Source organism: Phascolarctos cinereus, unplaced genomic scaffold, assembly GCF_003287225.1.
Source record: "Phascolarctos cinereus isolate Bilbo 61053 unplaced genomic scaffold, phaCin_HiC Scaffold_5;HRSCAF=322, whole genome shotgun sequence".
NCBI lineage: Eukaryota > Metazoa > Chordata > Mammalia > Diprotodontia > Phascolarctidae > Phascolarctos > Phascolarctos cinereus.
Genome location: NW_027555958.1, coordinates 171269604 through 171284883, shown reverse-complemented (window position 1 = coordinate 171284883; position 15280 = coordinate 171269604). Strand labels below are relative to the sequence as shown.

Genomic DNA, 15280 nt, shown 5'->3' with positions numbered 1-15280 from the left:
GTCACCAAGATCCTACTCTATTGAGAAATAATCAAGAATTTGCTATGTGTTTTTTCTGTTCAGTATTGTGTTCATTAAAGATGAGGATGAAGAAAATGTGAATACTATTGTTACTTAAAGCCCACCTAAGATAATACATAGAACAAAATTTTTTTTCTATAGAGGCCTGTGATTTCATTAATATAGTAAACTCCCTGTATGAAAATCGCTTCCTCCAAAAAGAATTGAAATTTAGGATATAAAATCAGATTTAGAATTGGGAAAGCATTGGAAAACAATGATTTGGTCTTGATTGTTTTAGTGAATTATCTAGGTCATCGAGAAATTGAATGAACGGACTATAATCGCACATGACATCCAAAGGTAAATAAGACCAAAAAAAATCCCACTACTAAAAGAAAATTAAAAATTTTAGGAAATGATTTACATATATTATTATAGTAAAAAGAAAACTAGGTTACTGTGTCATTTTTCCATTTGTGTTAATCTTAGTTTTATAATTTACGTATTTCTAAAGCCATACAATTCACCATAAGCATAAATGAATGTGGGCACATTACTTTTGTGCCTGGGTAAAACTTACATCTTGATTTGACATATCCCAATAAGGCCGCTCTCCATAAGACATTACTTCCCACATAACTATTCCATAACTCCATACATCACTGGCAGATGTAAATTTCCGGTACTGGATGGCTTCTGGGGCTGTCCACCGTACTGGAATTTTCCCACCCTATTTTAAAAAGAGATTAGCAATTAATTACATATGATTACGTATATGACATATCCATTGTACTCAGGTCCATAAATCAATGTCAATAAATAAACATTTATTAAGAGCCTACTATGTGCCAGGTACTTTGCTAAGTGCTGGAAATACAAAAAAGAGACAAAAGACAATTCTTGTCCTCAAGGGACTTACAATCTAAAAGATAGAGACAACAAGCAAATAGATGTGTACAAACAAGGTATATATAAGATAAACAGGAAACAATTTTAAAAATGAAGGCATTAGAATTAAAAGAGGTTGGGAAAGGCTTTCTATGCAAGGTATTTTGGTTAGAACTTAGAGGAAGCCAGGAAGAGCATTCCATTTATAGGAGACAGCCAAAGAAAATGCCTAGAGCCAAGGGGCGGATTTTTTGTTCCTGAAACACAAGGAAGTTGTTTTTTGAAGACTTTGTGATGAGATGTAATAAGACTGGAAAGGCAGATGGGACAGGTTATGAATGGCTTTGAATCTTGGAGGCTGTTGGAGGCCACTGGTGTTTCCTGAGGGTGCTTGCTATTTATCTTTCGTTCTCGAAGAGGACAAGGTTGGATCTGTGCTTTTGGAAAATCACTTTGCTGAATGGAGGAAAGATTGTAGTGGCAAGAGCCATAATACAACTGAAGCTACAATACTACTTGTTATAATGTGGAATAAAATATAAAGTGGAATATTTTGTGTCCCATGGGATAAATTACGGATTATAATATATACCTTCTTGGTAGGAGTGTTTTAAAGGTCAAATTAGATAATGGATATGAGGATTCTCTGAAAATGGTTATATTCATTTCAGTATTGTTGAGGAAATTTAAAGTCACATTCAGTTAAAGAGGCAGCATGCTGTGTTGGGAAGAGAGCTGGATTTGGAGCCAGTAATACCGAAGTTCAAATCCCACCTATAACACAAACTGATTGTGTGACCCTGGACAAGTCATTTAACCTCAAAGTGATCTAGGCAAATTTCTTAAGTTATCAAGAAGATGCCTACCTGCATTGGTAGAGGGATTTTTCTTCATCCAGGACTCCCTACACCAATAAAATGAAATCAGAGCTCCAGCACCTATCCCTATCTTTCTATTACAATAAAGGATTTTTTAAGTGGAGCCTCACACACTTACACTGGCAATAGTCACATACATGATAAAAAGCAGAAAAGAGAACACTATCCATAAATCATCACTAATAACCTTAACAACCATCATTTAAGATAGAATGCCTTCTTACTTATTACAACTGAAAAAGTGTCCATTCTGGATTGATTTGTGAACATGCATATGGTATTTGTATAGATATCCCTATAAAACATGATGAACACATTTCTGAGTCCAAAATCATTTGGCCCGTTTGATACCAAGTATATGGATTGTTAGATAATCAATTATTTCTCCAAAACAAGGGAGGCTCCATTTTTTTTAAAAGCATGTAGTTGGTCTTTCATTTCTAGGGTTCTATGAAGATTATTATTGCTGCATTATAATTTTTAAAATCATTCCTATTAATGGGGAAATATGGAGTACAGATGTAGAATATGAAGGAAGGAGAACAGGAATACATTTTTTTTAAAAAACATATCTTACAGTAGTTGTATAGACAGCTTCTGGATCATCTTCTATAACTCGGGACAGGCCAAAGTCTGACACTTTGCAAACAAGATTACTGTTGACAAGAATGTTGCGAGCTGCAAGGTCCCGGTGAACATAACCCATATCGGCCAAATATCTCATTCCAGCAGCAATCCCTCTCAGCATTCCTACAAGCTGAATGACTGTAAATTGCCCATCATGTTTCTGCAGGAAAGACAACAGTTGAAATCCAGTTAACTTGACTTTGACGGGGAAAATGTCATCATGGGATATTTTCTATATACTAACTCATCTTTCCTAGTGAGAGAGGAGCAATTAATTATTTATTGAATTCCCATACCATATTAGACACTTGTAAAAGGATAAACTTAGAGCTTATCAGATATATAGACTGTATCCAGATAGCACAGAACATAATGGGAATTTAGCAATCATCTGGTCACTGTCATAAACATCAATAGCCAAGGCAGATAATTAAAGCTGAAAAAGCCCACCATGAGGATGGGCACAGCCAAACATAAAAGCTGTTAGAAAAAGGCTGTTTTGGAGAATTAGGCACAAATGTTCCAAAACAGTATAAAGAGATGCACAAAGACAAATGTTATCTTATGTTTCCCATCCCTGCCCCAAAATTGTTGGGTTAAGGTAGTAGTTTTTTTTTTTTTCCAAACACACATATTCATTATTTTTTTAATTGACAATTCTTTATAACTGTGTAAGTCCTTAAGGGCAATTCACTGAAAGGGCAAAAAGTGAAGTTCTGGTTGGCTTTTAATCCAGCCTTAAATGTATAAACATGGGAGTGGGAGGTAATGGCAATGACTGGGTTGGATTATTTCTTGTCATCTATAAGACCGGCTGTCTAAAGATCTGTGGCAAAAATGAGTTTAGGGGAATTAGGATCTGGAACAGTCTTGTGTTCTATAGCCTGTAGGCCTGGTATGTATTCTCAATCCAGAAATATTTATAGTCCTATGATTTCTTTTTTTTAGGGCTTGAGTTGTAGAGTGACTGAAGATGAAGGACCACCTCTGGGCTGTACTAACTACCTAATCCTAAATAAAAGGAAAAAAACCACCTAAAATAGTGCAGAAGTTTAGTAGAAGAAAAAGAGCCCTGAAACTATTGTCATATATCCGAGTTTGAGTGCCAGTTCTGCCACTTACTAAATATGTGAAATGAGGCAAATCACTTAACTTGCCTGGGCTTTCGGTGTTAACATCTGCAGAGTCAGGATAATGATACTTACAGTCCATACCTCACACGAGTACTGGGTCAGCGACGTTATGAGAAAAGCAATTTAAAAATTGTAAACCCAGTACATAAATGTCAGCTATTGCTGTCATAATAATTTTACTCCTTGATCTCGTACAGGCAACTAGGGGGTACTGTGGATAGAGCCCTTGACCTGGAGTCAGATCTGCCCTCAGACACTTACTAGCCATGTGACATTTGTAAAGTCACTTAGCCTGCCCAATTTAGTTTCCCCATCTGTAAAATGGGTATAATAGTAACACCTGCCCCCCTAAGGTTGTTGTAAGGCTCAAATGGGATAATGTTTGAAAAGTTCTTTATAAACCCTAAAATGATATATACAGGCTGGCTATTATTACTATTTTTATTACCATGAAGGAAAATTCTGCCTGCCATTCTAGTATACGGTTGAAAGCTGACATTTATGCACGCATTGGGACTGAAGGCATGTAACTAACTGTGACTAAAGAGTCAGAAATTATTCAGAACTTATTTATGAAACAAACCACATCACATTAAATTATTTTAAATAATTTGTACAGCATTTTTACATTTTCTGTCTTGCCTTTGTTTGTTGTCAGAATAGCCAAAGACACCCCATAGTCATATTGTGGTTTCTACCAGAGATCACTGCATTGCTTTGTCATTTTTCTCATCTTCTTAGAATTTCCTCTGCGTTCTATTTCAGATATCTTTATTATGACTTCCACCGTTCTGAACAAATGAAATGCTACTTTCTAGCATGTGTTCATGTGTTCCTGCTACGGGGCTTCAGGTAATCTATTCTTAACTTCAGTATCTAGCAGTAATGAAAACCACTTTTGCTTTACCACATTGTACCACTTAAACGTTCAGAAAAGCTTTAGTTTAAGGCTGTCTCCTTCCCTGATGTTTAATCTGATTTTGTTCATATAAATTCCCGATCTGTTCATGTTTATAATGTTCACATTTCACACTGCAAAAAATAGTTTGTGACATTCAGTAAGTAGCATGCAGAGTCTATTCTGAAGTAGTGTGTATTTTAAGTTACTTACCCTAAGAAATGCATCGAGGGCTCCATTTTCCATGTATTCTATTACAATCATGACTGGTTTCCCTAAAAAGTAAGGGGGGAGAAAAAGGAACAGTATATTCTGAGCAACTGTACCCTATGTTGGAAGACCCATTGTGTGCATACGCATGTGTGTATAAAACACATGTTGCTCCTTTTAGGGTTGAATAGTTGAAATATGACTGTTTCTAATGCCTCCAGCACTGTTACTAAGCTCTAATAAGTCTTTAATTGTCTGCATGGAGCACGGTCATGATTCACAAAATTAAACCATACAAATCAAAATGTCAGTGTGTTCTCTTGACTCTTGCTGTGAGAACAGAACTCAGAGAAAGTGACACTTTAGATAATATGTATAGACCTAAGAAAGTACATAATTTTTTTGCATGACCTTTTTAGTAAAACGAAAGTAAAAACTGTATATGCATGTGTACAGATACATATTTATAGATGTATGAATGTATAATACAAAATATCTTCATTTCCTAATCATGCATGCCTCTTTCCTATTGTTTCCCCTCAGGATGTAGTATAAAATAGGTATTGTTTTAGTTAGACATCAAGAGAAAATCCATTAAAAGAATGCAAATATGTTCCTCATTTGGATTTCTGACCATGCATACACCAAAGCAATTTCTGTCATTCAGTCCATTAGTCAAGTAAAAGATGTAAGCAGTACTTACCCCTTGTGACAACCCCTTCTAAATGAACAACATTAGGGTGGTCAAACTGTCCCATGATGCTTGCTTCACATAAAAAATCTCGTCTTTGTTTTTCTGTATAACCAACTTTCAGGGTCTTTATGGCTACTGCAACATCTCTCTTCCCTGGGAGTTTCAAGCGACCACTGCAGACTTCTCCAAACTCTCCTGAGGTAAAACAGTAGGCAGACACATGTAAATCGCTACTCATTCCATGTCACATTCACTCTTGCAAAGTAAATGGAACAAACTTCTAAATCACACATTTCTATTTCTATTCAAAAGCTTTGCAAAGCTGTCTAGGTTACAATGGACATCATCCCTGCTGCTGGCTAATTTTATCCTCAAGTCTGAAAGTAATGCAAACACAATGAAGTCATTTGTGAAATGGAAGGTGTGAATTAAATCAAACATAAAGTGATTTAAAAAGAGGGACATTTTTGTCCACTCACACAACCTCACTAACCTAATCTATGTGATAGTTCCTTATCTGATATAAACAATGGGTTATTTAGCAAAATTTTGGGTTTTTTTTAAGGTTGAATTTTTAGACGGGGTGCTGGTTGTATAACCTCTTATGTAGAACATAAGAGGGAACTCTGACCATTGCCACTGTCACTACTCCTCCACTGCCCAAAGCTAAAAGCTACAGCTTTGTTAAAGATTTTAACAAGAAGTCTGTAAAATTCATGTGTGCAGCTTGTGCCAGAAATCAGTATCCTGGTTTCAAGGCATCTATTTTTTTCATGAAATAACATTTCTCTAAGAAAAATTAAAGGAATTTTTTTTCATTTAGAAGTAGCTAATAGACAATATTACTACACACCTTGAACAATAAACATTTCTGCTATAGTTTTGTGCACACATGAAACAAATTTCAAATGTGAACTCCTCAGAAGATGGTGGATGCTCAAAGAAGTAAATTAAATTTGTATCCCAGACAAACATAATTAGGGACTTTTTAGAGTTTTTAAAAATGTGCCACCAAACTTTTTCCTGAGCTACAAGTTGCAGCTACTTTTTCATCATCTATACAACTCCAATGTTTTTTAAGCCAACAGAAGAGCAAAAGTATATGAGCTCTTTGTGCCACATGGTTCACTTTCTCAAGATTTTTATAAGTGCAGGTTCATTGCTCCCAACAGCTTCGGTAAATGCAAAAGTTCTATATGTGAGGCATAATTATTTGCCTGTCATTATGATGCATGACTTTCGATCTTGGCTAAATGGAACAGCTGAATAAGGAAGCCACAACAGCCTTACCTGCGCCAATCACACGCTCAATTTTAATACAAGAGGCATCTAGCTCCTTGGCGAATTGATGGACAGCTCTATTTGGGTCCTCATAGGTTTCAGGGTCAATGTAGGTTTTGGTGCCTGGAAATTTAACTGTAATGATGTAAGAAAGCATGACTGTGATGAAGCAAAGCACTTATTGTGCAGTCAGCCCAGGAATTTCATTATGCAGAATGCTCCTTGGAACAGTGAGCTTGCAGCCACACCACCTGATTCAGAGCAGTTTTAACAGACTACTTCAGTATGCTGGAGCTATAGGCAAGCTTGGGATCCAGCTCAAACAGGGCTAAACTGCATTCTTTTCCTAGTGAATGAGAAAAAAAAAGATATCCACCAAAATATTCTGGCAAGCTTCTTATCTGATTTGGTGACTACTCAGATTTCCTGCTATCACAGCATACTTTGCCATATTGTGAACAAGACGTCTTCTCTGTGTCCCTGATGCCTTGAAATTGGCTCGGGCACATTTTGGTAATTCAAAAAAAAAAAAGTAGAGGCAAAATGCCTATAATATGAAAATGAAGAAATTTAACTCAAAGTCCATTTACTTCTTTGACAGCAATACTAAAATAATTTAGACATTTTCCTTTTGCTTTTTGGTTTATTTGTATATATAAAAAAGTTCAACCACTCTTGACATTTACATAAAATTAATACAAGATGCTAGTGGCTGTGATTACAGAATCAAAGAGGTATACACAAAAGACACACTTTGTACTCCAGTTTCAAGGGCAATTGAGGCCAGATCTACAGAGCACAAAGTGAAGTGGATGGCTGGGCAAATGACAAGAGAATTCAGGCTGTACTTCGGATCTGGTGACCGGGTATCAGGAATGGGGGAATTTTGGAGGGAGCAATACGGAATACAATTCCAGTGATTTTCTGTCACAGGGCTCTAGCAGATATTTACTATTACATGGAAGGAGGCTATTGTCCTCCTTAAAGTCAGCCATATTTTGAACCACATAGGGCTTTAGGGATAAAAATCATCTTTAAATCATACCCAGTACATGCAGGTAACAAATAACGATTGTGACAAGTTTAAATTGAATCCATTCATAATCATGTGTTCCCAATCTAAGTGTTTGATTAAAGACGTAGATAAAAATGATTGGCATACTGTTTGGTCAACTAAGGCAATGAAAAAAAAAAGTCAGAACTTAAACAGTAGTTCCATTATTTAAGGAAACAACTGAAAAATCTTTCAATTAAAGCTTAATGCTTTTAAAATAATATATTTCCATACATATCATACCACAACTTAAGTGTGTTTATGTTATCAAATGATATTAAGCATTTATTAAGTTCCTTGCATATAGTAGGTGCTTAATAAATGCTTATGGAATTGAATTGTTTGATTTTTTAAAAAAGATAAAAGCATAATGAAAAATGAAATAGAAACATATAAAGAAAAGTATGGAATAATTTTGAAACTCTAGGTTTGTCCTCATGGAGTTGATTGTTTATCCAAATTTGATTATTATAATTTTTTTTTTGCTGCAGTTTATAAAACTGACAGATGTTCATTTGTCACTAAAGCTGAACGACAAAAATAAAAGAAGAAAAGAGGAAGACAAGAAGCATAGAGAAAGGATAGAGAGAGAAAAGAGAGAAGAAGCAGAAGGACAGGGGGAGAGAGAGAGAGAGAAAGAGAGAGAGAGAGAGAGAGAGAGAGAGAGAGAGAGAGAGAGAGAGAGAGAGAGAGAGAGAGAGAGAGAAAGAGAGGGGAAGAAAACAATAGGTTAACCTCCTATATTGTGTTTTCAGGCAGGCAGATGGAGAATAAGCCATCCTCTCTCTCTCTCTTTTTTTCTTTTTCTTTTCTTTCTTTTTTCTTTCCTTTTTTTTTTTCGTGTGTGATAAGGGCCTAGATTGGAGGTAACCTTCTGCATCTCAAATGGGTCTCTGATGGTTCTTTATTCAAGCTGTCATAAAACATTTTGACAGGCCAAAGCTATTTTGGCATACCAACATGAAATACTGCTGGCTTGAATTTGAAGACATTGTTAGAAGAAAATGGTAGGAGGAAACAAAATGTAAATTGGAATTGCTTCACTTAAAACTCCTCCATCGTGTTTATATCTTTAAATGTAGCACTTTGGGCCATGGAAAGTTGAGAGGGTTTGAAATAAAAGACTGGACATTCTATTAAATCCAGTGCTCTAAAAGCCAGTTAAATGGTTGCTTTCAAGTTGCTGTGAAAATTCAATCTGGTGTCTTAGCACATAGGAAAATTGTACATACGTGAAAAGAATGAAAAGACACCAACTTGTAAATAGCTGATGACCCTAGTGCTGTACTTTACCCCCACTCTGGATATAGTCATCAGAGTAAATTCAGTGCCAGAATTTCCATCCAGTGATCCTGAACAAGTATTCTCTAAAAGGAGTGATTTACAAATATCCTAAGCCATCAATAATATTATATGCTCACTGCTCTGGCAGATTTTTTTCTGGCTATTGGATTGGGAGTAACTGGATGTACTGAAACAAGTTAGAAAGAAATGACTGACACAAAGGCCTGTTTCTTGGTCTCAAGTATAAGTGTAGGTGGTTTTAAACTGATTTCTATTTCCAAAGCAAGTTAAACATTTGAAAACCAGCACCATTAACATTTTGGGCTGCCAGTGAAAACTGTTATGGTATGGCAATCTCATTTTACCTGTGTTTGAAGGAAATAAACATCATTGGTTTTCCCTAGTCCAAAACTGAATGTCAAATGTGAATAAATGAATGGCATTAAAATATTAAAACTGGGTGATGACAACTCAGCATATGGTGTTTAGGCAAGTGTTGGAATTCCAATTTTACCTCGGTTTCAAAATGCAATATTACAAGGAAACAAATCGAAATGCATCATGTAAGTGATATCTTATTACTACTTTATTTTTCTTAGGTACTTGAAAAAATACTTGTTGCTGAGAAGTGAGAACCCTCATTCTATTTGTATGACACTGATAACCACAAGTCAAATATGAAAAGATCTGTTTTATATACTCTTGTCTCCATAAACAGTATCAAATATATGACAAGTTAAAAACTTTCATTCTGATCCTCTCTTTAATTTCTGGGTTAGTGTTGCCCATGCTCCTTCCAGTTATAGAGGTCAGGGAGAAACACCTTCTTTTGAGTTACCTAAGTGTTTTCTAGCTTAAAGAAAATTGAAATACAGGAGTTTAAGAATAAGAAAAGTCATTTTAGAGTTGGCTTGAGGATCAGAGTCTATTTGGGAGTGGCTGATCTGAAAATCAAACCAATAAAAACTTTTATGTACCTACTGTGTACCACACTCTGCGGTGGGGGTGGGGGGTGGGAATGGGGAGAATACAATTACAAAGAATGAAGTGACTCCTTCTGTTTCCATCATACAGTAGCCACAACTCTTTCCAGAAGTCAATTACTAGAAGCTAGTTTTAAGTGATATAATACCTCCCTTTCTCTAAAAAGGGAAAACACCAACTATGGGTGAGTAAAGAATCTGACAAGTAAAAACTCATACATTTAAAGGGATTAGATGAATACTATCAAAATTTTGGTCTCCAGTCAAGCATTTTCAGTTTTTCTGAAATCATTAATTCCTCAATTCAAATACTAAATGCTACCATTTTGTTCTCACTCATTTATTGTTAGTGACCTTAAGAAACTTACACAACATAATCTTGTTAAATACTATCATACCACTTAAAACCCAATATTTAAAATAAAAAGCAATGAGAGATGTCGTTTTTAATGCCACTTCTTTGAGATTTGCTTTTTTGCCATTATCACCAGCCAAGCAGTATAAAACAAGATTAAACCTAGTAGGGGCAAAGAATGGAATGGTATAGCTATTATTTTATTTAAATGAAAAAAGGACACTGGCCTTTTATAAAAAAATAAAATTATTTGGTGTCAAAATTGAAATGAATTCTAAGGCATGTTTAATTGGCATACTTTTTTCTCTGGATGAATCAATATTTATAGATAGTCTTATTTCCCATTATTTCTATTGTCCAGACTCTCTATATATCTAATTAAAAGTTTTAAATGATCTATCTAGCAAAAAAGAATGGCAAATTCTGGGACCAGAATTTAAAAGTACCCAAAAGTTATTGACTTCAAGAATATACAAATTTTATGTTATGAAAAGTGTCCTGACATAATATACTGATTTAGAAATACGAACTTTTATAACAGTATATATATTTCAAGAACACAAGATAGAAAACAAGGTAATTATGTGCCTTATTTTTCCTTTTCTGTTTATACTAGCTATATTTCATATGGTATCTCTCAGTAATATAAAGTTTATAGTAGCAAGAACAGAGAGCATCCTTGACCAGCTTAGCATTATTTGTGGGGTGACATGGTGACCCCATGTTTTCCAGTGAGGAGCTTGCCTGAGGAAAGTCACTTGTCCAGGTAGCTATCAATTATAAGATCTCATGGGGAATAATTAGGATGGTGTGACATACTTAGGCAAAACACCACAGAAGGAAAGAATGCCAAAGAAAAATAACTGCATAGCCTACCAGTGCATCAGATTCTAGGGAATGAAAAGTGTTTATTTGAGCATACATTTTATTTATTTTTCAATTGCAGCATGCATTTTTTCATTCCAAATTTTCCATTTATATGCTCTTACAGCATTCATTTTACAGCTTTTAATTTAAAACCAAGCATGATGCTTTAATAATTTTTTCCATGTAATTATTACCACTAATCAAGTCTCTATTATAATTTGGTTATGTATTAATAAAGAAAAGCTAAACACTTACAATGAAAGTAAAGCTCTTCATCTCCTTCTTGGTCAGCTTTGCTATAGCCACAGTGCCTAAAAAAAGGGAGAAGAAAATTTTTATGATCTAATATAATGATTTTACTTTAGACATTCATATTTCAAATTGCCAAATCTTATTGATGATGATTAAGTTTCTAATAAAATTTAAAAAAAATTTCAAGTAATGTACATATTCATTATCTACTCACAAGCATACTAAAATTTAGAAAACCAAATCCCCTCCCATATTATAAAATATATCTCATGGGAGGGAGTTAATTCCATAAAGAAAATGAATATATTATGCTATATTATCTTCAAAGCTCTGAGACTCAAAAGAATAAAATAAAAAGTCTGATTTTTGTTCTCCAAATGAGTGATGGTTCTAAATTTTTCAACTGAAAAATACAATTATTTTAAGTTTAGCACTGGGCTCACATCTCCAAATACTGTTGCTCAATTAGCTTCAAGACTAAAATAGACAGTTTTTCTAGGTACTTTGAAGTGGATATGCAAAAAAACCCCCAAAACCCAAAGATAACCAAATTCAGTTTCATTGCAAAAACCCATATAAGTAGATATATTCCCCCATATGACCAAAAAAAACCCCAACCAAGACCCAAAACAACAACAACAAAAAAACAACCCAGGACTTAAGCTACTCCTCTGCATAGAATGCATATCTTTTATCCTGCTATGAAGAGCAACATTTTTATTATGATTTAATATTTTTCACACATCAGAATCTAACAACTTACAGGTCAGCTCAGCTCAGAAAAGACCAAACCAGTTAAGCTAGAAATGTGTGCAACTGTGTGCTATACCTTCTTCCAATGATGAAGCCAAATACCATGAAGACCAGAATGATAGTTCCTGCCACAGCAACCACAGCTATGATAATTACAGGATTCTGTTCACTGGAGACAGCCGTGGCTGCAAAGAGATAAAAGTACCAGAGGATAACTCAAAAATATGTAGAAGCACTGGCTGGGTCAGATGAACCCTTATAAGTAAGAATCGTAACAGTCTATGTACTTGTCTATAACCCAGAGGTTCTTAACCTGGAGCCTGGGGTCTATGAACATTTTTTAAAACTTCATAACTCTATTATTGTAAAACATTATTCTGAGGAGGGGTCCATAGGCTTCAACAGAGGGTCAAAGGGGTCTTTGACACATTAGGTTACTATAGGATACTTGAAAGAAATATACTTTTAATAAATTTTACAGGTAGGGAAATAGCTGAGCTATGTAGATTTGCTACTAATTTTGACAGTTTAGAAGCTAAAGAATCTTAAGCATCCATTTTCTGGATATTAGAAGGGTCAAGGGACCCAGGTTTTAAATTTTGTTCTGCTATTTGGCCCGCTGTGTGAATAGGAACAAGTCATTTTGCCCCTCTTTGCTTTTGTTAGAGCACCACACCTGGAGTCAGGAAAACCAGAGTTCAAATCTGGCCTCGGAAATTTACTATCTGAATGACCTTGGGCAAGTTACTTAACCCTGTTGGCCTCAGTTTCCCCATCCGTAAAATGACCTGAGAAGGAAATGGCAAACCATTCCTATATCTTTACCAAGAAAACCCCAAATGATGTCACGGAAGAGTTGGATACAACTGAAAGGACTGAACAACAAGAAACACTGGTACAATGGGAACAGTGATAGTAGCAATCAGTCAACATGCATTTATTTATAATAGCAGCTGAAATTTCTATAGGCATTGTGAGTTAGACAGATCACGAGATCATTTTATTGTTTGATTGCCACTGTAAAATCAAAGCACTACACAAGCAATAAGGTCTTAACACGTTTAATATTTCTCATAATTAATATGAGGTTGGCTGAAATTTATCTTATATTTTTTAAATGTGCATCCTAAGTAAAATGATAGTAAATAACATTATTAGAGAAAAGTATAATCTATTTATACAATAGACTTTTTTTTTTCCTCCAAGCATTCTTTAGGATAATTTAGAAGCCCTCATTTTAATTAAAATGTAAATTTACAAATGAGGCATAACTATATAGTAGAAAGGACATTGGACAATACCTAGATACCTGAATTCCCATCCTGATTCTGTTACTAATGAATTCTGTGACCTCAGAAAAAATAACTCATTTTTTGGGGGGGGATTAGTTTCCTTATCTATAAAATTATGAATCTAGACTAGATGACTTCTGAAGTTACTTCTATCTCTGTGATCATATGATTCTTTAAAGCAAATGCAGCAGGAACACCTTTTAAGACAAACACTTTGTGTAAGATGAATTGAAATTGTTGTTTGTACCTTTTCACAATTCTAAAATACTGAGTTTGCAACAATCCTCATTTCTCGTTCTCCAAATGCCCCCAAATTGATTGAGGTTTGTTGTGTTGTGTTTTGTTTTGTTTTGTTTTTGCTCTGTTCAATTGGGTTAGTTTAGGTTAGATTCAATAAGCATTTATTCAAAGCTCACTACACTTCAGGCACTGTGTTTGGCACTGGAGATTACAAAGGCAAAAATAAGAGGAACAACACAATCATCATCTTTTTCTTTTTAATTTTAAATATTCAGTTCTCACTGAAACAATGAGGAACAATAAACCTCATAAACTCATCAGGGACACATAAAACAATAACTGAGGAATGCTCTTCCTATTGTAAGATCCAGTTTGCAAGTACTTCCTCATAATTTGCAATGCCATGAAAATGAACATGGCTTTCTCTTGAAGTAATCAACATCTGCACTCTGATGCAAGGCAAAGTGAGTGGAAAATCCTTTACCCTCTCTGGGGGAACAAGGTATGTGTCTCCAGATAGAGTAGCAATAGTAAATTATATATAATCTCACCATGCCTCACCACAGTGGGAAACAAAGTTCTTTCCATTGCCCCCCCCCTTTTTTCCTGAAAGTGTGAACCATTTGCATGTCCCACCTCTATGGACTGCAATTATCTGAGGTCATGCATGCACATACTGGCAACAGGTATACCCTGACTGAAAATGCATCAAACAGTGAAAACATCTTCCATCCCTGGTCTAGACAGTTTCTCAACTGAAGTCATTACATAAACTCTCTAATTCAGCACCTGCTGCTTTATTCTCTCCCCTCCCTCTTCCCCCAGGGAACTGAGCAGAAAAACACAACTGTTAAGCTTTAATCTCTGAATTATTACCTATTGTTAAACAGTTGACCAAAGGCAACTTTCAAGTGTTTGGTGTGTTTTCTTCCCTCTTTCTTATTCTGCCTCTTCAAATATATTTTAAGAGGAAGGAAAATGGAGCAGCTCTGTTTCTCTGGGTGGAAAGACTTATACACATATGGGTTGAAATAATTTTCCACAAATCAGATTGTGTCCCATGAGTCTAATTCTCTGCTTGTCTTAGGTTCAATACTCTCATTAGGTTCAAAAACAAGTTCCAATGAGAGATTTGGACCAAGATAGATGGCAAATTGGAATTTGTGTGTCTTTGTTTATTCTTTTCTATATATAGTTAAGGCTGAGAAGTTTGGAAAAAGGTCTCTCAGCATCACTTACTTTTTGAATCAGGCATAAATATGAATTTCAATCTTTCCATATTCAACATCGGTGGCAAAAATTACAGCTTATTTCATCACAAATTGATTTTGGAAAGGAAATTTGGGATGTAGTGATACTACCTAATTTATAAGCACAACAATCATCTTCCTATGCACATCTTAAAATTTTATACTTTTTCCCTAGAGTGGCTGGTGAAGAGACTATACTGATTAACGGGTTAGATGTAACATACAAATACACAGCCCAGGTTCCCAATTTCCAAATCATTAGGATGCAAAAATAGAAAGAAAGGAAAGGGGGAAAGGGGGAAAGAAAGGGGGAAAGAGAGAAAGGGGGAAAGGGGAAA

General features: G+C 35.2%; 1 protein-coding gene across 6 annotated transcripts in view; it reads right to left on the bottom strand.

The window, feature by feature from the left end:
* The window catches only part of EPHA7 (EPH receptor A7), a 219681-nt gene that overhangs the window by 17396 nt on the left and 187005 nt on the right, over positions 1–15280 (bottom strand). For 2 of the 6 annotated variants that reach the window (XM_020963076.1, XM_020963078.1), the window contains exons 8-14: positions 12237–12345; positions 11411–11466; positions 6622–6747; positions 5341–5526; positions 4641–4702; positions 2347–2556; positions 584–733 (exon numbers count right to left, since the gene is read on the bottom strand). In XM_020963076.1, the coding sequence (XP_020818735.1) occupies positions 584–733; positions 2347–2556; positions 4641–4702; positions 5341–5526; positions 6622–6747; positions 11411–11466; positions 12237–12345 (899 nt within the window). The other 4 variants (XM_020963077.1, XM_078155234.1, XM_020963079.2 and 1 more) reach the window with 2 other exon arrangements.